General features: G+C 35.5%; 1 protein-coding gene across 5 annotated transcripts in view; it reads right to left on the bottom strand.

Annotated features, from left to right (window-relative positions):
• The window catches only part of Wrn (WRN RecQ like helicase), a 151,251-nt gene that overhangs the window by 56,813 nt on the left and 70,061 nt on the right, over positions 1-24,377 (bottom strand). For all 5 annotated transcript variants that reach the window (XM_063239798.1, XM_063239799.1, XM_063239800.1 and 2 more), the window contains 5 exons: positions 24,011-24,078; positions 23,642-23,750; positions 22,944-23,012; positions 18,130-18,212; positions 13,629-13,735 (listed from right to left, as the gene is read on the bottom strand). In XM_063239798.1, coding sequence (XP_063095868.1) covers positions 13,629-13,735; positions 18,130-18,212; positions 22,944-23,012; positions 23,642-23,750; positions 24,011-24,078 — 436 coding nt within the window. The remainder of the gene's footprint in view (positions 1-13,628; positions 13,736-18,129; positions 18,213-22,943; positions 23,013-23,641; positions 23,751-24,010; positions 24,079-24,377) is intronic.

Raw genomic sequence — 24,377 nt, 5'->3', positions numbered from 1 at the left:
TCATCACAGCTTATGTCATAATAGCTAAATTTTGAAAGTGGCCAATATGTATATCAATGGATGGATAAAGCAAATATGGCATATATACCCAGTGAAATACCACTGAGTCACAAGAAAAAATAAATTTCAGTCACTTTTAGGAAAGTCGATGTACTTTAAGACCATTATGTTCCACATCAGATTTGAGTAAATGTCATGAAGGAACAGGAACTGGGTCAGTGATTATGATCCTGAGACCAGGGTTCAGAGTTCTCAGTGGAAATCACTCTGCTGACCTTGCAAGAGGAAAGTAAATCAGGCAAGATCGAACAACAAAAAAAAAGATCATTATGTTGTGAAATAAATCAAACGCACAAATATAAATAATTCAAAGAGCAAAATAAAAGTTAATAGCAAACAGGAAGATAAATCTTTGGTGAATAAGAAGAGCATCTAGAGATAGTGAAAGGGGAGGGGCGGGAAGTAACAATTATGTATGTTATGCACACATAATACCCTATAATGAATGTGATCACTATGAACAGAAAATTTGTGCTAATAAAAAGAAATGAAAAAAACATGAAGACAACCTATCTAGAAGTGTACAGAACTTTATGATGTGAAAAATGTATTAACAAGGGCCAGATGCGGTGGCACACACTAGTAATCCTCGCTACTCAGGTGGCAAGGAAGGTAGCCATACTTCCCCATTGGCTAGGAATCTTTCGGTTTATATTTCTAGTTACAAAATTGTTTTATTAATAGTTTTAACCCTTTAATTTTCAGAAGCAAACCTGCTGGATACTGAATTATATTGCTGGTTATAACAACTTCTTAATTCATGAAATGTATTCTTTGACAAGTCTTGATTTCTTCAGTAAGAGGCACCAAGTTTTATCCATGACAAGCAATAAAATACAAATTATTCTTGTGATATTATAAATTCAGGAAGACTTTAATCATAATCACATAGTACCCAAAGAGAGAATTATAACTACACCATCTCCTTCTGGACTTGGTCACATTGGTAACTCTAATACTGCACTCTAATACACATAGAATTTATTCATTCATTCTCTCGCTGTCCTAGTGTAACTGGAATTAGAAAGATAGCACTAAGTATACAACCACACTGGAAATCAGTGTGGAGACTCCTCAAAAACTAGGATTAGGGCAACCCATTTTGAGGTTCTCTGTCTTCTCTTCTCTGTCTCTTTCTTGGACAGAAGCTTTCTTTCTCTCAATCAATGTATTTTGCTCTTAACTTGTTGTTCCTAGGATTCATTCTTTGGTTTTAGAGAACACAAACTTGTACTGGACATCTAGTAGGTTGGTAGTTAGTAGTTTGGACAGAGGTAAGAGTTTGCATTTGTTTCATAGACTCTAAACTAGGACTCATTTTGGTAACAAATTTTAATGCTTCAAATTTTGTTATGTCTTTGCCCAATGCTGAGACTGCTTATGCTTTGTCTTTTCCCATTGCTTATAAATGCTTGTGCTTTGTAATAATGATAAATCTAAGTTACCATATGGGAAGATTATAAGGTTATGATATTTCTTTAATGGAACATTTTTTCCTGTTTTGTTCTTGTAAATTTACTGGTACTTCTTGATTGACTTTATTTAGACAATAGCACTAGAGAGTAACATTAGAATATCACTGGTAGACTTTAATATAAACTTCTATAAAATGGAACTTCTTAAATAAAGTCTAGCTCAGACTTGGAAAGTATATATTCCTATAATGAAACACAGGACCAATTAAATGGCACTAGGACAGTGGCTGTTCTTCAGACTTGGACGACAGGTTTCACTGGGACGGACTGGTCATGATTCTCCTCTACATTCTAGAGGAAATGTCAAGCCTGTTCTGCTTCAGTTTCCTTTCTCTGGTCTTACCTCTAATTTTTCCCCACAACTTTGTTCTTGCCGTTTTAGAGATGAAAATTAGAAAAGAACTCTGGACTGCTCCAACCTTTTCTCCTAAATTAAGCCCGCAGGAAATGAGCATTTGCTAACGCCAAAGACAGGAAAATCATCTAACATAAGGGATATATAACCCATTTCTGGGTCAGATGAGTCATCGAAGTTTTGCCCATTCAGAAGAACACACATAAAAACATGTCCCAGCTTAGTGTTCTGGGCAGCTCTCCTTTGGGCGAATGAACCTGAGAAACAGTGGAAAGAACTGACTTTTGGGTGAAACCAGATGGGGCCAGTTTCAAAAACACCACACTTACAGGACCAAAACACATTTAAATTAAGGGAGCTCTCCAATCTTTCATTTATATATATAAAAAATACTTCAGAAATAAATTTTGGACTTTAAAATCTTTACTTACAAAGTAATAGGTATTGATCTTACTCAGGCTTTTAATTATCCCTTACAGAACTCTGACAAACAGTGGTTACTCTGCCAGCTAATTAAATGCTCCCACATCAGCTACCACTCGTAAAGTAGAGGACAGGTTTCCTCATTATAGCTTTTGTGAAGCCAATGGCCAATGGAATGCTGACCAGACAGACAGCTAAATTCCTTTCTGGAGTCTGCTCTCTGATTGTGTGAGTCAACAGAAACTGAGATAACTCTCTTCAAGCATTCCTTTTGGATACCCTAAAAGCCCAAATCTAATCCTGGGAAGAATTTATCCTGTCTAAATATTGTAATATTATTTTGACCAGGTGGCAACCTGGATATATATATTCATGAAACTGGTTTTTACAAATATAGTACATATTGTTTTCATGTACAAAAACTTAAAGAGTTTTTCATTGGTCAAACTAATGTATTAATCTGGTTTTTCATATATCATCAAAAATTTAAAATAGGTAATTATAACTAAAGCTACAGAGATTTATGACAAAATGTTAGACTCTCTCAATAAAGGGACCTAAGCGCTAATGGGTTACAACTGCTTTCCCCTGAAAACAATTACTAAGCTTATCTGTCGGTTCTAATGCTCATGCTTTGATTATACATGCCTTTGTATATATACTTTGATTATACATACTTCAATTAAAACTTGTTCTTGCCTATAGGACGTCAAACCCTGAGTAATAACACAGATAAAAACAACAACAAATATGCTAGATTTCTCTTAGATTTTTTTTTTTATTGGAATCCACCAGATCTTGTCCATAACGAAGCCTTAACTAACTATACTCTACAGGCTTTAATTGATACCACAGCTAGTCTCTCTCTCTCCCAAATGAAGAAAATTAATGAGACAGGTTGTCCTCCAAAACTGGATGACATTAGACATTCTAACAGCAGCACTGGTGGTTCTTGTACACCTGTAAAAACTGAATGTTAGGAGCTGAGGATTTAGCTCAGCAGCATAAGTGCCTGCCTTGCAAGTGTATGGTCATGAGTTCAATCCCCAGTACCGATAAAGAAAAAAAAAAAAAAAAAAAAACCCTAACTGAATGTTATGTGTACATTTCTGATCCTTCTACTAATATCTCAATAGCTATTCAAGATATCAGATGACAAATCAATGACATATCAGACTCTAAAACTCCCTAGACCTTATCGTTATCCTCCTTACGATATGGAAACCATTCCTAGCTCCTCTTGGTGGCAATTTTTGTATTCATACAAAAATTTTTATATTAATAATTATACTGTTGATTCTATTATTTGGCCCGTGTATATTAATTATTTCTTTGCCTTTGTCTCCTCCAGACTTAAAGCTCTATACCAACCCAAGATGAAAATGCCTGCTGTCTACTGAGGGCCTTCAGATAGGACCTCTGCAGAGTATCCCTGACTGTGAATCAACAACTATGATCTCCTTCAGCCTGAAGAAGCCAAATTCATCATCCTCCATTACTCCTTCAAGGCAGTTCAGGATACTTCTTCAGAGGGGGTAGTGTTATAGGGAGCTGAATTGGATAAAAGTATTACAGGCGGGCAGACAGTGCTGGCCCTCAAGGAGCCAGTGCAGAAGACAAGATACCAGACAGATTGCAACTGTGGGGGGAAAACAAACACCTGCTGGCTTTGAACCAAGAGACAAAACAAATGCAGCCACACCCTAAGGATAAATATTAGGGATATTCTACATAGGGTGTGGTGGTACATGCCTGTAATGCCAGCACTCTGTAAGCTGAGACAGGAAGATTCTTACAAACTGGAGACCAGCCTAGGCTACAAAGTGAGCTCAAGGCCAGCATGAACTACATAACAAGACCCTGTCTCAAAAAAGACAAAAAAGGATTGATATTCTAAATAGGTATCCATCACCTTGTAGAAGCCACAACGAACCACTAACTCAACTTCCTTCAGGCAAAGGTTCTGTTCTATATTCACGCCTGCTTACTATGTAACTTGCTTCCCCATTTGATCCCAATTTAGTCAATTTTACCCATACAATTACACTTGTAATCTTATTGGTTGACCATAGTTCTGTCCTATCTCATGCCTCTTTGTGAGTTCCGATTTTTCCCCACCTTGGACCTGCCTCACCGTGAGGTTTTGCTCTATAAAAATCCCTAGAAAAGGCAGGGTTCTCAGCAATCCACTTGGGATCCCTTCTGTCTCTCTCAGACAGAAGCTTTCTTTCTTTCAATAAATATCTTCTTCTCTCATTAAAAAAAAAAACAAAACTAGGATTAGACGTTCTATTTGACCCAGTTATTTCCCTTCTGGGTATTTACTCAGAAGAATTAAAAACATCATACCATAGTGATACATGTACATCCATGTTAATAGCAGCACAATTTGTAACAGCCACATCTTGGAAACAACACAAATGCCCATCAACCAAGGAATGGATAAAAAAGATATGGTTTTTTTATAAGCTATAAAGAAGGATAAACTCGAGGACTTTATAGGTAAAGATGCAACTTGAGACAATACTCATAAGTGATATAAGCCAGACTCATAGGTATAAACATCCTACTGTAAAAGACTGAAAGAGTAAGAAAGATCCAAAAGGTACAGTAAATATTGTGAAAGGGAAAGAAAAACTGGGTGGGGGAAAGGAGCAAAGAAAGAAAATGAAAAAAATATAAATATGTACCTATATACACAAGATAGCAAAGATAATTGTACTACTAGTTCTACTAGTTCAAGGAAGGAAACAGTGTTCATATTGTTTGATCAGTTTTGCATGCCTATATCTGGTAATCTGAACAACTCTTTTGAAGATATCAATATGCAATATAACCACCATTATTAAATTCCTACTGTCTTGTCCTGAAATCCTATATCGCTATTGTTTTGGGGTTTTTTTCCTTGCTGTTGTTGTTTCTTGTTTCTCTTCTTTGTTGTGTTTTCTGTGTTTTTTCTTTAAAACAAAAAAAGAAAGCACCAAGAATAATAAGGAAAATGGTAGCCCTACATCCACCAGGTAGCATTTTTTACCACTGCCCTCGGGGCTCAATAGAAGGAACATACTATATTTAATTATATTAAAAGTACAAAAATGATCCAATGATGTCTATGTCAGACATAATAAAAGATTTAATTCCACCTAAAAATGTTTAAGAACTGCATAAAATATTTAAAACTCCTTTAGGCCAAGCATGGTAGCACATGCTTGTAATAACAGCACTCAGGAGGCTGAGGCAGGAGGATCACTGCTAGTTCGATGCTGGCCTGGGCTACAAAGTGAGTTTCAGGTCAGCCTGAACTGCACTGGGAAACCCTATCTCAAAAAGTCAAAAACAAATAAACAAACAAATAACAAAAACTCCTTTAATACAACCCTTCTAAAATCAAAGGCCTTGGAAGGTATTACAAAAGCTATGTGTTTTAATTTCCAAAAGCTTACTTTAAACCATTCTAAATGAGTGGAAAGCAGTCCTCTAGGTTACTATACCTAATGATTTTCATCATCAAAATCCCTTCTGTCTCTATTACAATACTGTCAGCACCATTAATCTTTATTATTTGTGTCATTCTATAGTGTTTAGTACTAGTGTTTTTCTTTTATAGGTTTAAATCTAAACTCCTACACTGGTTTATAAGCTATGATATGACAGAATATATGTTTTACAGCTTTTTCAAATGATTTGCTTTGGAAATCAGCATCTGATGGTGTAGCTATTTATTGCCCAAGTCTTTCATAACTATCTGGATGGAAAAGTTCTTTCTCTGATTCTAGGTTTTCTCATCTGAATTCATCCACTCATTTAACAATTTATTGAGCCAAGTACTATTCTAGATGTTATAAATTAATCAAAAATCCTTCCCCACAAAGAGTTGACAGTAGGGATTCACAGACCACAGACAAAATACAATAGAGTGAGTTAAACAGATACATGTGCTATTGTTAAGAATAACAAAAATATATGACGAATGTTTAACATTGATAAGGTTAACTTGGTATTTTAAATACAGGAGCCCAAGAGGCTGAAATGAGAAAGCAACAATGTGCATTAGCAAGGACCTAACAGAAGTAAGGGGTACGCTACCCAAATTACATGGGTGGAAGTGTTCATGGAGAAGGAACGGCAAACAACTGCAAGCCTGAAGCCCAGTGACGGCAGTGAGGCTGGAACACAGTGAATATCAAGGAAGGCGGAAAGGATGAGGTGAAAGACAAACTGGAGGAGCAGATGAGGTCAGACTCGGGAAGACATGACGTGGACGTGTGCCTTCAGAGGGAAATGGCACGCTACTGCCACAGCATCTTGAGCAAAAGACTCGATCTAATGTATCATTCTGGATTCAGGGTTGTTTTGTTTTGTTTTGTACCGGGATTCGAGCTCAGGTCCTCATACTTGCCAGGGAGGTTCTGTGCTGCTGAGCTACATCCAGGACCCTTGCTGTCTCTCATTCTGGATGTTATATTTAAAAAGACTGGAGAAAAGAGTGAAAGCAGAGGTTACTGTGGCACCATAGGTGAAAGATGGAGGCTTAACAATGGCAGGGATCAAGAGAGAAGAGATTAGCTCCTGTATATAGTCTGACGACCTCACAAGATTTTCTTTCTGATTATTTGTGTTTCTCTGGTTATTCTTTTCTGACAGGGTCTCACTATATGTAAATAGTCCAGGTTGGCTGGCTGGGAACTCACTATACAGCCTGGACTGGCCTTAAACTTGGGACTCTCCTGCCTCTGCCTCCAGAGTGCTGGAATTACAGGAGTGTACCCACATGCCTGGTTTCCTTGCTGCTTAAATGTATGGTGGAAAGTAAGGGAAAAGAAGATTTGAATCAAATTGCAAAAGTTTGATCTAGGCACCAAAAGCACGGAGTTGCTATTAAATAAGTGTTATACTCTAGGAAAAAAATAGCTTTGTTATATGTGTATTATAACAAAACCTACAAGGGCTTACTGTATGTGTTTTCCTTTTCCCTTTGGATGACCTAATATGTTAATCAATGCTCTTCTCTGTAAAGAATTGTAAAACCTTACCTAATTGATATGTTAACCATTGTTGCCCTCTACAAACAACAGAAGTGGTGCTAACCAAACTAACAAGGGTTGTTAATCACTGTTAGGTGCATCTATTCTCCGCTAAAGAGCTAAAGAAAACCAGGATGGCCCTCTAATTTATACTTGTTTGAAGTAACTTGCTTGTGTGCAGGGAGACTTGCTTATTAGCATAACCCTTTACCTGACCTTGATCCCCCTCCCCAGAAAGAAAGAAAAACATAACCGCCGTTTTGTGTTCTGTAAAGCGCCATACTGCCTCCCCTTTCCCCTACCTATCTATCTAGGCCAGGCCATAAAGATTTTGGGTTTCTGGTGACCTCTTCCCGATCCGGTGGTGGTCTGTCATAAAATGAGCCTGCTCTGTTTTAAGAACTGCTTAGCTTCAAAGAAATTACAGGAAAATGTTGTGGCTTAACCCTAATGCACCAAAAGGGTTAAGTTCGAAATCCTTGTGAAAACTTAAGTTTCAGCTTCTTGTAACTTTCAACCCCTTCCCACCTGTTAGTGTTAACGAGCTGTCCTGAGGTAATTAACTTTCTACTTTCTTCTCCAAATGTTATTGCAGATGTGCTATTCTAAGATAATGTTTATCTGCAGGATGGGAGTAACTTGAAAGGCACCAAAGGCTCCTGAGGTTGTCAGAACTAATGGACAGCTATACAGTTTTCAGATTTGGGTAAACAGTTTAATGGCTCTGCGGGTTTCTTTTGTCCCCCCCCCCCCTTTCCTCCGGCTTCTTTTTAAAGCCCTTCTTTCAGTTTCCGGCACACAGTCTCCAAATTGGCCTCCAGAGACTCGTCGCCAGGCCTGGCCTAAATAAAGCCTTTGCTCCCCAAATTTCAGTCTCTTGCTTCCTTGGATTTTATACCGGGGTCCAAGTTATTACAATAAGAAGGGAGAGATTCTAAGAAAGCATGAATAGGGAGATTCTTAGTGATTTTCACTTTGGGGTTAAGTTTGAGATCTCTGTTAAGCATCCAAGAAGAAAAGCCTTGAGTAGGCAATTATATGTAGATATATGCATATAAATGTGTTTATATGTTTTTATAAGTATATATTTATATGTGTGCATTAACAGTCTATAAATATAAAATATTTTATTTATATTCTACAGAATGGCTAAAAAAATAATATTGATAGAAAATGCTGACAAAGAGAGAATTGAATGACTTACACATTGCCGCTATAGTCCTAAGATAAGGACATAAATTTAAGGCTTTCAGTACATAGACATTTACAACTCTCTGTCAGATAAGATGACCAAAGGAGTAAAAGTATAGGAAAGAGAACAGGGCCAAGGACTAAGATTTGAGACACACCAACAATAAAATGCCAGGAAATGAAGTGAAACAGAGGAGAATAAGGATACAGTGAAGAAGAAAGCAAGCCAGAAGAGCGTGCTTTTCTGTGAAAGTTAAGGACCTTACAGGGAAAGGTTAAGAAAACATTAGTAACCACCTTGCTGAATTGTTAGGAGGCACTTAACCTAGTGCTAGTACCAGAGAGTTCAATCTACAGTAGTTTGAGTGTTCCTCAATTTATACTCGCTAAATGGTACATTTCTGTTTCTGTTAGTCTGTTTTGCTTGTTTAGTATCTGTCCCAACAAAACTGTTTATGAGAAAAACTACCAAAAAGACAGTATATTTAAGATGGCTCTCAATTTGTTATCAATAAGCAAGTTTAGTAAACAATAAAACTGACTTAGCAACTTACAAACAAGTAACAAAGTCCACTGTGTTTCTTAGTTCACTCATTCAACTGTGAAATCTTGGGCTCCCAAGGCACTACTACCAGGAATATCTAAACATAAGCCAACTCTGTTTGTTCACTCAAAATTAATACAGCAAACTAAAGAACCCAGAAATAGGCCCATATGAATATGTCCAAATGACTAATTATCAACAAAAGGACAAAAAAATGATTCAAGGAAGGATGACTATTCAACAAATAGACCAGAGCAATTAGACATCTGTGGGTAAAATGATGAACTCTGACCTAAGCCTTATACAAGACTGAATTCAAAATGGATCACAGGCCTAAATGTAAAACTAAAAATTTTAGGAAAAAATAGGAGAAAGCCTTCAAGATCTAGCATAAAGGCCATGAAAGCTTCTAGAACTTTGAATAATATAAACAGCCTATTGCAGCATGCTTGCCACAGGTAGATTACCATGAAGCTAAGGGAGCACAATTCATAAAGAAAAATTGATAAACTGGATTTTATCAAAGTTAAGATGCTTGTTATACAAGAGCAGCTCTGTGAAAATGATGAAATGACAAGTAAAACCTGTGAGGAAATACTTGGCTCATATTTATAATATATATTTTTAATACTTGACAAAAAAATTTTTTTTTGTCTTTTTCCTTTTTATCGGTACCGGGGATCGAACTCACAACCGCCTGCTTGTAAGGCAGGTGCTTATGCTGCTGAGCTAAATCCCCAGCCCCTGACAAAAAATATTTAAACACAATCTAATTAAGTTAAACAATTTAGCAAAGGCAAATTAATACAAGACAATATATCCAACTTCATTCCTTACTAGAGAAATGCAAATCAAAGACATTTATCAAAGTGGCTAAAATTAAAAACACCGCTAACACAGGACCACGGCTGGGATGAGGGGAACTGAGTCTGTGCTGCCACAGCGAGCACAAGGGTGAGCAGGGAGAACCTGGGTTGCTCGTACGCTACTAATGGGAATGTGCAATGCCACAGCTGCTCTGGAAACAGTATGGCAGCTCCTTAAAAAACAGAACCTGCCATGTGTAAAGCCCTGGATTCAACACATAGCCCTGCAAAAGACAGAAAGCGAAGGAGGCTGCATGGGAGGCAGATGAAGGATGGAACGAAAGAAGGAATGAAGGGAAGAATGAACAAAGGGAATTAGGAGGGAGGGATGGATAGATGAACAAATAAGCTGACTTACCATAGGCCCAGCAACTGCATTCCTGGGCAAAAACAGAGAAATAAAGAAGTCCACAGGGAACAAAGAGTACAAAATAAAGGATGGGTAGAAGGAGACAAGGGCATGGAGGTCTCTTACAAATGAAAAGGGCTCCTGGGGACTGAAGGGAGCGGAAAGGGAGAGGAGGGGGGAAAAGTAGAATAATGACATGCCGTGTACAAGAACCTAAGCACCTCAATGAATGTAAGCATTTTATGTCAGAAATATGAGATAAGATTAATAACATCACCAAGAGCAAAAACGAGGAAAGGGAATTCAGAGGAGGGAGAGAGGCAAGAAAGATTTGAAAAAAAAATTAAACCGTGTTATGTACAAATACTCATTCTCCAACATGACTGCAAACTTGATGTATTGTAACAGGTGCTAGTAAAAAAAAAAAGTTCACAGATTGTTTAACCATTGACTTTTGAGTAGATGCAAATGTTCACAGCATCTTTATTCATAACGGTCAAAATCTGGAAAACAACCCAAAGTTATTCAACAGGTAATCGGTTAAAACAGGCAAATGATACCGTGAATTAATGACAGCAATAAGAATTTTTGAAACATATAACAACTCTGAAAAAAAAAGTCAGCGTCCCCCCAAGAATCAGCCATGCTGAGACTGGGAGGATCCAACAAGAAGCCAGTAACCAGCCTTTTCCAGTAAGCCTGAAAAGCCAGGCGGCTTCTAGAAAGAGAAAAGTCACTGTCTCCCCTGAGCCTACTGGTGTGCGAGCTGGGAATCAAACACTCCACCCTACCTACCCGCATCCCGCGGCACCCATCCCACCACCCCACTCCTACCCTTGCCACGAGCAACCCACAGGATAGGAGGCCAAGTTGAGTTGAAAGCAACTAACGCACATAAAGCAAGTAAATGCTTATATTGTCTGGTTGATTATGCAGGCCTGGGGCCAGTGGTCTGAGCATGTCTTGGAAGGATGACACTATGCAATATAGCAAATATGGGGGATTTCCTTCTATCTTGTCTTTGAAATTCAATATTGTTCTCACTGATTTGCTTTGTTCTGATTGTTTTGCTTTATTCAACATTCTGTTTTGATTGGTTTTACAGTGTTTTGTTTTTGGTTTGATTTTGCAATACGTGGTGGAATGGACAACTACTGTGAAGATAACAAAATATACTACTGTAGTTACTATTGTTTTGCTAGTATCCTGCTTTGAAGTTCTGTACCAATTTTGCTGCTTTGTTTTGATTGGCCTTGTTCTGTTTTGTTTTGTTGGATTTTACTGTCTTTAAAATTAAAAAAAAATTTTTTTTAAAAATCATGTAATTGCTGACAAAAATAGATAGATAACAACTCAGAAAGATTTAGGCTAAGTGAAAAAAAAATCATGCCAAAAGTTAGCAAACTGTCTGATTTCATTTCTATAGCATTTTTAAAAAGAAAAAGTCAGATGGAAACCAGATTAGGCGACAAGCTGGACAAAGGCTAAGGTTGAGGGTAGGGAGGACTGTGGTATGCCTACAGAAGGACAGCTCCAGACAGTTTGTGGTAACAATAGTTCTGTATCTAGACTGCAAAGCCAAATCTACATGAGAAAAGGCTTTTAGAAAAATATTCATATAGGTACAATATTGATTTAATGGTGTAACATGAATCAACTTTGACCAATGTACAAATGTCATATTCCTAAATTTGGTATTGTACAACAGTCAGGAATGGAATTATTATTTGGGAAAATAGATGACAGGTACCTACAACAACTCTACATGATTTTTTTATTTGTTTGTCTATGAGTTGCTGACAATTTGTAATTTTTACAAATAAAATATTGGCAGTATTGTGATTTTCAAGGCATTCCTATAAAATACGTCATTTGGTGTAAAGTGTTCACATAAAAATGTTACAATGCTTTATATTCAGGAAGAAAGTGGTAATCTAACACTAAAAGCTTTTCTAAAAATTCAACGTGGAATGCCTCCACGTTACGTTCTCAACTTGATTCAAGATGGGAAAATCATGCTTTACTATATCCTATAGTAAAAGGACACAGAGATGGAACATCACTGAGAAGACATGCGAGTTTAGCTAACTACACTTCAATAGCAACAACCTACAAACATTGTCCATGAGACAATATGGCCCATCGTCTCCTGTTGTAGCCCGCAAATGAGGAATTCACAGAAACTCTTTAATTGTTTTGTTTTGTGGTATTGGGTACTGAACCCCAGGCTTCATGCATGTCAGGCAAATAATCTACCACTGAATCACATCCCCGGTCTTTTTTTTTAAATTTTGAGATAGAGTCCTACTAAGTTGTCTTGGGCTGGCCTTGAATTTGTGATCCTGTTTCAGCTTTCTGAGTTGCTGGGATTACAGGCGTGCTGTACTACACCCAGTATGCATACTCTCTAAAGAATGTTTTAGAAAAACAGAGAAAAACATGACAAAGACATAATGCACTAGTCCCACTTTATCTGCAGTTTACCTTTCTAAAGCTTTAGTTGTGGTAACCATGGTCCAAAAATATTAAAAGGAAAATTCCAGAAATAAAGACGAGGTTTTTTTACACAACATTCTAAGCAATGTGATGATGTTTTGTCCTATCTTATTTTGACCTGCTCCATCGGCCAAAAATGAAGCAGCCCTTCGATGCCTGCTTGCCTACTTTGATGAAGCTTGCTTTGACATGCAAGCACTCCTGTTGCACGTACTACCCACCATTGTATATACTACCACCAGTTAGCCAATTAGTAAGCAATCCCAGCTTTCAGATCAACATTTAAGGTATAGCAATGCTTGTGTTCAGATAAGCCTTCTTTTACTTAATAATAACCGCACAGAGCATGATTAGTGATGTGGCAATGTTATTACAGCCACATCAGCTGTACAGCATAATGTTATATTTTTCTACTTCATTTTAACGCACTTTTATCACCCTCCCACGATACCTACATTTATAAGTTAAACTTTATCATAGATATGCATGTACAGGAAAAAACAAAGCATACATGTGGTTTGCTACTATATGCAGTTTTAGGCATATGCCAGGACTTTAAAAATGTATCATTGGTCAGTAAGGTAGGATTACTGTTGCTATTATTTGGTCCTTTTAGAAAAGGTTTGCCAATCTTATTTTATAATATTCCTCAATAAACTGCGTGACAACCTTAGAAACCAAGATTAGAATTCTGAAAAATCCCTCCCTCACTTACACCATCCATTTGCCCTTTCACAGAGAAGTCTTCATTTTGGGGGGTTTTTTGTTGCTGTCATTCACTCCTCACTCCCAGATGCTTTGCTTGTTAAAGTGACCCTTCAAGCATTGGACTTGGCATAGCTTACCAACGGGAGTGCTGTCTTCAGGGAGCCCAGTGTCCTGAATGAACTTCTAAAGTCATGCCCCCACTCAGAAATACAGTGAGCCTCATCCACCGCAATCAGTGCAATACCTATTTGAAAACATAAATAGACAAAGTTCAGAGAGGGAAAAAATTCATGTAGATCAATATTGTTTTCTTCATTTAGAATATATAAAGCTTACAGAATAACCTATATCAATTTGGCTTGTATTAAAATATGAGTGTAAGTATAACATCAAAAGGCATTACAGGGAATGGGACGAGGAAAGATAAATACATATAAATGGTATTAGAATAAAAAGAAATCATTTATATATTAATTCAAAAACATATTTATTAAATTTCAGTGTTCACTATTCTTCAAAGAAATAAATTGCTTACTAGAACTTTCTTCTTAAAACTATCCCAAGCAAACTGCTTGCCTCCCTCGTAAACAGCTGGCTAGAGCAAACAGCGGGCCGCCCCAGGGAGAGAACCAGCGAGCGTCTCCCGAGATCCATGCCATGTTGGAACTTAGGGCGCTGGAAAACCAAGCAACCAGCTCGTCCCCCTGGTAATCAGCCGTGAGCCTACCAGCACATGGGCTGAGAATCGAACATCCCATCCCCCCACCATGTTAGTAAATGGGAGCCAGAGGTCTGAGCAATCTCTTGGGAGCTTGACCATATTTCATATTGCAAATAGGGGGGATTTCCTTCTACCATCTCTTTGAAGGAAAATATTGCTATCATTGTTTTGCTTTCTTCTGACTAATTACATTGCTGTATTCAATGTTCTGTTTTGGTAAGTTCTATAATGTTCTGTATTTGGTTTGATTTTGCTATACCTGATTGAAAGAACAACTACTGTGAAGATAACGAGATATACTATGGTACCTATTACTGTTAACCTTGTAATCTGCTGTGATGTTCTATACCAATTTCACTGCACTTGGCTTTGTTCTGTCTTGTTCTGTTGTATTTTCCTACCTTCAAAATAATAAAAAAAATTTTAAAAAACAATCCTTATGAACCACCTGCAACAATGTCTTTTAAAAGTTCTATTTCTCTTTGATAATGCCTTCAATCCTATCTCACAGATTAGCTACAGAGACAGGAAGAGTCAATACATTTCTACAGAGATTAAATGCATCACTATCCATGACTGATCACATATGGTATTACAGAAAGCACCTTGGAAATGCCAGTATTACACGATGACATCTACATCTTACATCTAATCATGATGAATTGCCATTGGACATTACATCATTTTACATCTAACGTAATATAGAACGAAGAAAATGAAATCTCACAATGCGCAAAGTAGACAAAAAGAAGATAATTTATTGCCTCCTCCCCCAGCTCTGCCCCACATCACACATATGCTGAAATAGAATCACCCATATGTAAAAATGCACTTTAATAAAAGGTTTTATTGTACAATTATCCATTAAAATATCTTCAGATATTTCAGTCATGTCTACTATGCTTTTGTCCTCCCATACCAAATTAGTACATAAGACAAACCAAATTAGTACATAAGACAAAGTAATTTTTCCCTTTATCTGAGTATTAATATTGTTCTGCCACTAAAGGGGTAACTAAAATCATATATTCTGGAGTCAGACTACCTGGATGTGGAACCTGCCTCTACCACTTACTGTGTCTAAAACAAATAACCAGTTTTCCAAATCTCAGTTTCTACACAAGTAAAATGTGGATCAAAAAAGTACATAACATTTCTTATTAAAGATTAACTTCAATCACTGTGATAAAATGCTTAGATAGTACCTGGTACAGACACAAAAAGAGCTTAATTTTTAAATATTGTACTACTACCATTATTATAGTTATCACATGGCCAGTATGAACTAAACTTTTTTCTAGGAATAAACAGATTAAAACAATCTTTGACCTTAGAGTATTCACAATTACACAAGAGGAAATAGACATCCCAGTAAACAATGGCAGTTCATCACGATTAAAACTACATACAGTACAGTTCTAAGAGCACAAGGAGGAGGAAAAAAAGCACACAAATCTACCAAACATAAGCAAAGAAGACGGCTTAGGAACAAAATTCTCTAGCCACTGTTGAGTAGCTGGACAAACATCAGTGTAACCAATGCAGGTATTTTTTCAGAAATTAAATCACTTAGATTTTTCAATTAAATATGTCTTAAAAAGATGAAGATTCTTCCTTTATTTTAAAAGTCTTAGTTGCAGGTTTGATTAACTAGCTCTTAGAGGAGGCTAATCTTATCTATCAAAATCAGTTTAGGCAACAATGTTCACTTTAAATGTACAACTTCAAGTGCTTTTGCAAGACTTATATGCATTTCATTTGGCATACCTACTGTGAAGTCTAATTTCTAAAGTTAAAAGACATTTACAAGCATGGTAGTAAGGACTGTCTACATAAAAGTATGTTTGCTGTTTTAGGTATAAATCCAGAATACTTAAATAATTTAACATTTACCTAAAAATTGTATGCCTGATTAGTCAAATGTCAGACTACTATAAAAATAACATCCTGAATACATTAATTTTTGCAAGTGCTGTACAATTTCTTGCAAACAAAAGCCAAAGGAAAATATTTAAAAAGTAATTTCCATTTATCCCTTCTTATTCAACATTAAATCACCCCACCAAAATTTTTTTATCCATCCCAATGAAAGTACAGTGCTCTAATGATTCCAGTGCTCATAATCAATCCATTATTTATAAACACAGAAAGTTGTAAGTGATTGCTTTGGCTAGTATCTAGATGTTCCCACAAAGCCTCATGTAATCATAGGTGGGGTTTTTCAAAGGTGGCTTGATCCATGGTGTGTAATGCATACTAAGAGTTGTGTGAATATGGATTAAGAATGTTATAACTAAATTTGTTTAGTTAATATTAATTGGCTTAGCATTTTTCTGGGTGTGGTTAATGGGAAGGCTCACCCTGAATGTCAGTGACTGATATCACCTTTTTAAAAGGCTTCTAGTTTACATGAAATAAAAGCTTGCTGCTTCCTGCCTACCTTGTCATGAACTGTTTCTCTTCTGCATGGTCCTCTGCCATGCTGCCTTGCCTTTGAGCCAACAAACTATGGACTGAAACCTCTACAAATCGTGAGCTAAAATAAATCTTTCTTCCTTTAACTTGTAGATATCAGGTATTGTATTTCAGCAACGAGAAAAGTAACTAAGATGCTGCTTATCAAAAGTATTAAATATCTGCTTAAATGTTTAAACTATTCATTTAAAATCACGAAAACAAAACAAACACTTAATATACAACAAAATATACCCAGACCACTATGGCCACAGATCCTACTTTTCACAATCAAAACAGGAAATTTACATCTAGGGTAGTTAGACTTAACTTGAAGTGAAGTGTTTAAAAGAAACTTCACACAAACTAATAGGAATCATATCAAACTCATTTTCCATTAAATGCAAAAATATACCTGTAACTGAGTTTAACAGCTGAAGGATTTATTTAGATAATGTATTTATTCAAATATATTTCCGGACTCATTCCTTTTTGTGCTTTAATCACATATTAAAAGACAAGTTTGTTTTCATTACATTGTTGGAGAAATGGTTAACTATTTTCCCTATGTGCAAAATTAAGTAAAATGTTGCAATGTAGAAAACTTATACTATCTTTAGTATATAATTATTTAAGAAAGTCATACAATGTGAGAAAACCCTAAGTTTAGTTAGTTCAACTGAAGGTATAGAATATGGACATCTGTGATCCAAATCATGATTATAACTCAGGAAACCACTAAAAAAGACAATTAAATTAAAAATTTTACATATCCCCCAGTACAGTGGCAGTAATTTTTAATTCTACATTTACATTTCCTACAAAATATGCTCTGACTTAGATTACCTAAATTGAGAAATGTGTTTATTTGTAATCAGTCATATTCATTTGTATCAAAGGACTTGTGGTTCCCAACACAAGCTACACATAAGAATCACCTATGAAAAATTATAGATTCCAAGCCCCATCCCAGCCTATTATATCCAAATTTTTATTGTTGAACACCAATTAGCTACACTCTTTAAAAACTGAAGGGTGATTCTTATGCACAACAAAGATAGCGAACCACTATATAAATTATATTTACATTCAAAATACGAAAAAGTGGTAAATTATAATTTCATAAAATATGGGATTTAATATTTACTCAATGATATATTTAAGTAATCAATTACATGCCAATTACTGTATTGGGAAGTATAAACAAGAATGGTGTTTTCCTCTCAAAAAGTTTACTGTCTAGCTGAAGAAAACAAATATATAAACAGGAAATAATAACGAAGAAGCCCAATTTCTATGGTAAAACTATGACATAAAGCAGAGAAGCAACAACTTGGAGTTAGATATTTTGGAGATGTTTTAAATGAACTTTAACAAAAGCTAAATCTAGTTATACCTATAGGTTTAACTCTTTAGGTTAATAATTCAGTAAGTATTTATAAAGATACTGTTTTGTCACTTACCAATATTAGCTTGTAGTTGCCGAAGCAGGTCCAAGTTACCTGAACAAAATTCTGGAGTTATGTAAATAATCCGATATTTGCCTCTGTGAAAAACAAAAAAATAGAAACAAGGAAAAAAAAACTACCTAATTTTTAAATGATGCATTATGCCACTTATAAAAAACTAAATGAATGCTATATATGTGTTTATATATTCATATATTTTAAATATTTGACTTCTCTTTAACACATGAAAATAATATATGGCAATGCCTGCCAGGGGGTATTTAGCACTAAGATGACATTAAAAGCCAGGCTCTTGATTTCTAGTAGTCTAGTCCGAAAACTACAGTGCTTGAGTTGAATGATCAAACCTTTATAAACTTTTCATGATGTTATGTTACTCATCACCATACTCCTTTTCTGAGAATCACAACCCACAGTCCCTGCTCCCCATGATTAAGCCTTCAGTTTTCATGTTTATTCTATATATTTTGCTATTTTGCATAAAATTTTCTAGGCCAAGGATAGTGTGTCAAAGTCAAGCCAGTTCAGTCTTTGCCCTAGAATCTGGAAGTCTCATCATGAAACAACCAGTCAGAGAGATACAAAGAAAAAAAAGGGAACTGCAGAGCAGCCATCCTCTACTGTGTGACTAGAAAAGCCAAAATGCTTATCTCCTCATAGGAAAGAGAGAAAGAGAAAGAGAGACAGAGACAGAGACAGAGAGGAGAGACAGACAGAGAGAGAGAGAGAGAGAGAGAGGAGAGACAGAGAGAAAGCAGAGAGAAGAGAGAGAGGAGAGACAGGAGAGACAGACAGAGAGAGAGACAGAGAGAGAAAGCAGAGAGAGGAGAGGAGAGACAGAGAGAGACAGAGACAGAGACGGAGACAGAGAGGAGAGACAGACAGAGATAAAGAGAGAGACATAGAGACAGAGACAGAGGCGAGACAGACAGAGAGAGAGAGATAGAGACACACAGAGAGAGAGAGAAAGCAGAGAGAGGAGAGACAGAGAGAGAGAGAGAGAGAGGGAGAGAGAGAGAGACAGACAGAGAGAGAGAGAGAGAGAGAGAGAGTGAGTGTTAGACATGGAGGCTCCAGATAAAAAGAAAGCTCCATTGTATTTTCCACACTTAATTCCAGCCTCTACCTTTGGGCTGCCTAGCTTTTTTTTAATCTGTAATATAAAATTCAGGATTTACTTAAACTACGTTAAGTTAATTTCTATTCTGGGAAGACAGAGTAGTTATTAAGATGATATTTGTTACAAAAACTAGGTCAAAATATAAAATGTCTTTCTCCATTCTACTAAAGACAGAGCAGATAAAATAATGTTCTACACAAAAAGACTTTAAAATAATGAATACATTTATTCAAACAAATATTTGAGTGTCTACTCTATGCTAGGTATTGTACTTTCCCTACAAATCCATTAATAAAAAAAATTCCCAGAAATTAAGTTTTCTAATTAACCTAGGAAAAAATACAAAAACACCATTGCTATCAGATTGCCCAGGTTTGAAACTCAGTTCTAACACTAGCAAGCCAAGTAAGTTTAAGCAAGTTAATTAACTTTAGCATGCCACAGTCTCTTAAGAATAAGACAGCGATAATAATTATCACGGCAGCTAATTCATTAGATATATAGATTCCAGACAAGCCAAATCAAAATAGTAGTAGGAATTTTGGTTCAATAGGTGTTGTGAAATCCTTAGAAATAAAAATAACCCAAAAAATCCTAATCAATTTCAAAAGAAAAGAACAAAACTGGAGATTTCTACTGCCTGACCTAAAGGTTTAATAAGGCTCCAGTAAGGAAGCAACAACAAGGCTGAGGAATGGATCTACGTAACAGAAAACAGAACAGCAAGGGACCTTCTGACACAAGGTATCAGTAAGTAGCCCAGACTGGCCTCAAACTCTTAACCTCCTGCCTCAGCCTTCTACATAGCTAAAAGTACAAAGTATATATAATTTATTTTTTACAAACATAAAAAGACAATTCAGGATAGTCTTTTCAACAAATGGAGCTGGATCAATTGGACAATCTCATGTGAAAAATAAAATACAAGCAATATCTCAGATGACATATAAAATTTATTTAAATGACTCATAGGTCTAAATGTAAAATATAAAACTGCACAACTTGTAGGAGAAAATATAAAAATGAAATCATTATGACCTTGGGCTAAGCCAAGATTTCTTAAAACATCAAAGCAAAATCCATAGAACAACAAATTAATCAACTAGACTTTATCAAAATGAAAGCCTATTGCTTTTTAAAAGAACTGTTAAGACAGTAAAAACAGGAGCCATGAATTAGGATAAAAGGTTTGCAAAACATAGATAAACTAAAAGATTTATATCCAGAATATATAACTACCAAAACTCAGTATGAAAAAAAGGCCAATAACGAATGGACAATAGATTTGAAAAGACACCTCCTCAAACAAGATATAGAGATGACATAGTATAAGAAAAGATGCAACATAACTAGTAGGGAAAAGCAAGTTTAACACACAATGCTAAACTTAAAATCATTAAATTTGCTATAAAATTGCTAAAGTTAAAGACTGACCACACCAAGAAATGTCAAGGATGGGGCAGAATTGGACCTTTCATATACTGCTGGGGGGGGGGGTATAAAATAGTAAAACCACCCTCCACAAGTTTGACATTTCTTAAAAAGTTAAATACAGAATCATCATATAACCCAGAAATTCCACTCATTAACTTATACACAAGAGGACTGCAAAACATGTTTATATAAAAACTTGTACATAAATATTCAAAGCACTATTACTCCTAAAATCCAAGAAAGAATAACCCAAGTGTGGCACTAATGAATGGATAAACAAAATGTGAAATGCTGATTCAGTAGCATACTATTCAGTCATAAAAACTGACAGACTGGGGCTGGGGATTTAAGTCAGTGGCATAAGCGCCGGCTTTTCAAGCGTGCAGTCATGAGTTTGATCCTTGGTACCGATTTAAAAAAAAAAAAAAACACTGATATACTGTGGTTGGAATGGAAAAGAAGAGGGAATAACTACTAGTGACTGGTTAATTGGTGTCAATAATTTTGTGGATAATGGAATGTTCTGGAATTTGTGATAACAGTTATATAACATTATTAACACATTAAAAGCTACCAGATGTTAATAATAGTAAAATTGGTAAATTTTATGATATGTCAATTTTACCTTAATTGGAAAAAATAAATTGTGTATACGAATGAACGAAACTACATTGTTCAGAGTCATTTTATCTTTAGTTGTCTAAAATGGAAACATTCCAAACATCTATTAACAGGCAAAAGGACAGATTATAACATATCCATGTAATGTACTCTACTTGCCAATAAAAGGAATGAACTATTAATAAATGTAATATTATGGATAGATTTCAAAATAAATATGCTAATTATTTAAACTAGACAAAAGAAAAAACATGTAGTGTATGATTAACACGATTTATATATAATTTTGGAAAACACAAATTGATTTATAGCGATGAAAAACACACTAACAGGTACCTGGTAACTGGGGTGGGAAAGTAGAGAAAAAAGAAGAAATGGATCAAGAAAAGTACTAGTAAACTTTGCAGGTAATGATTATGTTCATTATCTGAATTTTGATGATGGATCTGTAGATACATACATATGTTAAAATGTACCACACTATATATTTTCAATATGCAAAACTTATTGTATGTCAATTGTACCTCAATAAAGATAATTAAAATATTCAAATATACAATACATATGTTTACAAAAAGACTGTTTTGGAATGTTAATATCAGCTTCCTTACTAATAGCTCAAAATTAAAAATAGTCTAGGCATCTATCCATGAGGAAATGTGAAAACAAACTATAGTACATTCATACTCAAATTATAGTACATTCATTAAAAAACCCACTACTGACACATGTAACAATACAGAGGAATAACAAGGACATTATGCTAAATAAGAAAGTCTTTCAGGAAAAAGTTCATTTTGTGGCTCCATTTACATGAAATTCTAGAATAGTAAAAATTACACAGTAGTAGAAAAACTTAAGAAGCACTGATTTGCTTCAGGATACAAGTTGAGAAAGATAGATGGGAAAGGACATGAAGGAACATCTTAGAGCCACAGTAACACACCAACATCTTGATAGGGGTTTGGGTTACATATTTGTGTGCATTTCTCAAAACTTATTAAATGCATGTGCACATGTGTATGTATTTACATATGCATATATGCATATATTAATATGCACATACATTGCGTGTATCTATATACACATATTTTTAGTGTGTATTTAAGATTATATTCTTCTTCCATCATGACAAAATTGGTGGGAAAAGGACTGTCTAGCCCAGTGGTGGCAAACCTATGACAGACATACTGCAGCCAGCTGTTTATTATTACTGACAGCTCTAAAAGATTCACCATCACTGGTCTAGTCCCTGCTCAGTCAAAATTTCACTGAGAGATTTTGGAAAAATTATTTGCCTCTGGGTTTCAGACCCTCATGAATAAAAACAGTCAAATCTAGATATTCTTTGAGTTCTATTCTTAAATCTACAAAGTTTACTAATAACTTTCCTCTCTCCCTACCTTTCCCACTCCAGTCACCAAAATCAAACTTTTATACATCCATGACTACAATGTTAATCTTACAGCTCAGGAACTAAGAATAACAGAGCCTTCTATGTTTGAAACATGCTAAAACTACACTATGTAGTATAATGTACACTCAAATCATAGGCATTTTAGTCATGCATTAAGTAAAGTATTTCTGCATAGAATTCTCTCATATGCCATAGTCACCTGAGTAACTTACTCACAATTTAGCATCTTCTAGAACATTGTTTGATTGTGCTGATCCAAGGAAACAGGCTGGAATGTTGGACATTCTATAACAAGAACAACAAATATTCCAGAGCAATGTTCACATTACAAATGTTAATTTCATTTTTGAGAACAAAATTTTTTTTAAATTTATAAAAAGTTACAATGCTCTACTCTCCTTTTGCATCTCACTAAGTTGATAAAGTCCCTCAACAGCCAGGCAAATTTTTAAGTCAAGTCTTTCATTGATAACTTGGGTTGAAGCAGATAAAAAGTTCTTTAGAGATTAAAAAATAGACTTCTCCGTATGTATTTGATACCAAACTGAAGTACAGGTAACAAATTTTAAGATAATAAATGTAAACTGGAAAAATAATATTTTTAGAAAATTTTATCAAGGGCTCCTGATAACTATGATTTATAGAGAAATCAAGAGAGAAGTTAAGGGCTGGAGGCACAGGTGAGTGAAAGAGCATTTGCCTAATATGTGCAAGGCCCTGGGTTTCATACCCAGCAACAGAAAAGAAAAGAATAATGTAGTATCTTTCACGAAAGTGTTATTTATTAGTAGTAAAAATAAAACACCATTTGCAGAAATGTTACTTTAAACTAAATTTTAGCACATGATTCATCAGATGTTTCCTTATAGACTAAAGCAAGAGGGCAATGATGTGGCAAGGAAAGCATTACATACTCAAGCTGCAGCACTTGATCTTCCATCAAGGAAATAAGAGGTGAGACGACAATGCCAATCTTGCCCAAGTACACAGGTGGGTATTGGAAGCATAAACTCTTTCCATATCCTTAAAGGAAAAATAATACACTCACAAAAATAAAAAGTAAACAACATCTTCTTAACATGTGCTTGTATGGCTGCATCATCAGTACTAATATACCATCTTCTTAAAAGCTATTTCATGCATAAATTTCAGCATGTTCACTCTCTTCTATATTTCAAACCACATATATTTGTATTTTAAGAGTTTAATGAAAGGTTAAGCACTTTAAACCCTTTATGTTTTATTTTTTGAAGGATTAGGTTTTTCACTTAAATATTACTTACCAGTTGCCATGACAACAACATTATCTCTTCTTTCTTCCAAAACAGAATAAATAACTTTCCACTGAACCCTTGAAGGTAAAAAGCAAAAAGCTATTTTGTTTTATTAATGACAAACTCAAATGGTAAGTTGAAACTCATCTAATTTTTTCCTTCCACTAACAGAATTTCATTTCTAATTCTGAATTTCTTATATAAACATATACACATATTAGCACTTTACAATGAGAATCCCCAATAATCAACTTCCCATTCAGGCTAGCTAAAGAATTAGAAGTCTAAACTGGGCATGGTGGCACATGCCTGTAATCCCAGCATTCACGAGACTGAGGCAGGAGGATCATTCCAAGTTTGAGACCAGCCTGGGCTA

This window comes from Cavia porcellus, unplaced genomic scaffold, assembly GCF_034190915.1.
Source record: "Cavia porcellus strain 051 isolate PalLab524CR breed Dunkin Hartley unplaced genomic scaffold, mCavPor4.1 scaffold_29, whole genome shotgun sequence".
In the NCBI taxonomy this organism is placed as follows: Eukaryota; Metazoa; Chordata; class Mammalia; order Rodentia; family Caviidae; genus Cavia; species Cavia porcellus.
Note: the sequence above shows the minus strand (reverse complement) of the source record. Positions and strands in the feature narration are given on the sequence as shown.